This window comes from Camelina sativa, chromosome 8 (assembly GCF_000633955.1).
Source record: "Camelina sativa cultivar DH55 chromosome 8, Cs, whole genome shotgun sequence".
In the NCBI taxonomy this organism is placed as follows: Eukaryota; Viridiplantae; Streptophyta; class Magnoliopsida; order Brassicales; family Brassicaceae; genus Camelina; species Camelina sativa.
In genome coordinates, this window is record NC_025692.1 from 406,609 (window position 1) to 409,359 (window position 2,751).

General features: G+C 35.7%; 1 protein-coding gene across 1 annotated transcript; it reads right to left on the reverse strand.

The window, feature by feature from the left end:
* On the reverse strand, nt 722–1,665 carry LOC104705329 (remorin). Its single transcript, XM_010421316.1, has 4 exons — nt 1,576–1,665; nt 1,424–1,487; nt 1,252–1,333; nt 722–1,070 (listed from the first exon to the last, which is right to left on the reverse strand). The coding sequence occupies exons 1-4, from the start codon at nt 1,601–1,603 to the stop codon at nt 873–875; spliced, it is 372 nt and encodes a 123-aa protein (XP_010419618.1). The 5' UTR covers nt 1,604–1,665; the 3' UTR covers nt 722–872.

Below are 2,751 nucleotides of genomic sequence, written 5' to 3' on the forward strand. Positions count from 1 at the left end.
TATCTACTTACGGACATACTTGAATTATTCCTACTTTTGGAGTCGTTACTTCATGTAAACTCAAGATTCTCTAGGATAATTCATCAAATTATATACAATACGTTCTTGTTGGAAAGATCAAAGATGGAATTTCAACTATTGTTATAATACAACCACGTTACATAATTTGAGTTAATATATTGCGTTCATATGGTTAATTCATGTATGCCAACTCATTGTTCTTGTCCTCTTGCGATAGATACTTTCTTTGATTTAGGTTTGCTCCCCATTTAAGAAAGACCCCTATAAATTTATTTGGATTTGTGCATGTTTCAGGTTGGTTGAAGCAATGGTTAGACAGTTGTTTTATCTAGCCGTGCAGGACATCGACAACCCAAAAAGGCTTCACATTCTGCCTCTACCTCCATTTTTTTTTTTTTTTCCTGTCTTTGGGATTCCTTTACTTAGACAAGGCTAGAAGGTTTGAAATACCGGATAGTATTGGAAGTGAAGTCTTTCATTTAGTCTTAACAAGTGCGTTTGATACTGTACTATGTTTCTTTCTTCGTCGTAGACTGATCAGTGGTTTCAGTGTTGTGATGTGTCTTCAAATAGCTGTGGTTTCATGACTTTTTCATTCCCCTTATAAATAATAAGTCTGAACCCTGAAGATAATATTTTCCGTTTCTGTTTACCCTGGTTGTAGATTTGATTCTAGCATGTTTTTGTGTTGTCAATAGGATTAGTTCAGGATTTTTGACTACGGACAATGAACTTAACACTCTCGTTTCATGATCAACACAAGCAAAACACACAACATATGAAAAATACAAGTATGAACAGAGGAGAAAGGAGATGGGTGAAAATCTCTCTTTCGCAGGTTACTGCTGATCTCAGAAGCAGCTTAAAGATGACTTCTTGGGTATCTGTCCCGTGGCCTGAAACCTAGCAGCTTCTTCTTCGGCATCAAGGATCTCTCGAGCACGTCTTGTTTGAACATGTGCCTTCTTCTCTTGTGCCTTTGCATGAACTGCCGCTTTTTTGCTCCTTAGTTTCTCTGATTTCTCCATCTTCTTAATGTCCATCTTCCGCTGCGGAAAACAATTTTTGTTTGTTTGTTTGCTCTTTGATGACATGCAATGCCATGTTATATAGTCTTTTTAGCATTGATTTACTTCTTGTTTAGGTAGATTCATGTTTTTGATCATATACTTCAGCAACAGTCTTCAAGCATATATGAGTGTAGTTAGTGATGTGTTTATGTGGAATCACCTGAATTCTAGCGAGTTCAGAGTCGATCTTGGTTGTTTCCTTTTTCTCCCATCCTGAAATGTCTAGGAGCCTCTTCTGAGTCCTGCAATCAGATATCTGTATCTGTCACATCACTGGAAGCACAATAGGAAATGGAGAACCCCGGAAAAAGGGTTTGTGTGTTGTTTCTTACTTGTTATTGACCTTTGTTATTTTTAGTTCCTTCCATGCTTTGATGATTTTTGACTGCTCTTCTCCTGAGGCATCGTAAGTAATAATTAGAAGTTTAGAAGATAACATGAAACTAAACAATACTGAAACTCTGTGATATGATATGATGATTACCTCTTTGTATCGGAATACCCGACTCCATTTGATAGAAAATAAGCTTCAAGCTCTCTAATTGCAAGTTAAATGCCAAGTTAGGTGTATTTATAAAGATCCAAGGAATATATTCGAATGCGAAAGGTGAAAAATGAAATTGTCGGCTTCAATGATTCTGTATTAGTGTCGTTTTTTTTCTTCTCTTATTGCTTGTGAGAATAATGAGAGGGTGAACCATCATTGGTTTTATTGGTTTCCTTCTGTGTGTTTGTCTTTTCATTCGTTTTTTTGCTTTAATATAATAAATAATGTATATGTAACATGGAATATATGTTACACAGCTTGCAGAATAGCGAATCTTGACAAAATTGGCGAGCACCATGTGAATGTGTTCTTCTAATTGCTCTTTAACTTACCCATTTGGTGTTTTTTTTAATAATAATTTAATTGACACAGATAAAATTATATGTAAGTTTGAGTGGATTGTTTGTAATATTAGAGTAGACAAGTTTGTTCAATCAAACTAAAGCAGAACATATCATATTGATATGATGTTGATAACAAAAATAAAATGAAATACAGAAGAACGTAACTTAGCATATGATGCTATCCATATCTTTGGGGAAAACTAGTGACCCGAAGAAACCTTTTTGATATTAGTAGTATATAAATCGATCCAGCTTAAGCTAGAAGACAAGAGTATTCTACCACCTGAAAAGATTTCAAATGGCCCCCCATCCTCATGCAAAAACGAGACACGTGGGATTGTAACACTCTATTTGGTAAAGAGTATTCCATCTCATTTCACAGGGAGGGAGATGAACGAACGAATTGCGTCAGCCGATCCACCTCGATTGCTAACCAAATTCTCATGTCCAAAGTAGTCTCGAGAAGAGAATTTTCATCAAATCCAATTGGTTCTGTAGCTGTAGATGAAGAAGATTCAAAGATATCTCGAGATTTCTGTCCGTCAAACTCGGATTTGGTTTCCGTCACCTATGAGCTATGTGTTCTCTCATACATTACAAGTTGATGCTCTTTAATTCTCTCATAACTAGTCTTTGTGTGAGAATCAGACTTGGAATGACGACTAGTGACTAGAAAGGCCATGTGATTATATCAGATTCCCCAATCTGGGATGTATATGGTTCATTGTTTTAATACTCTCTCTCTTTTTTTTTTTTTTTTTTTTTTTTT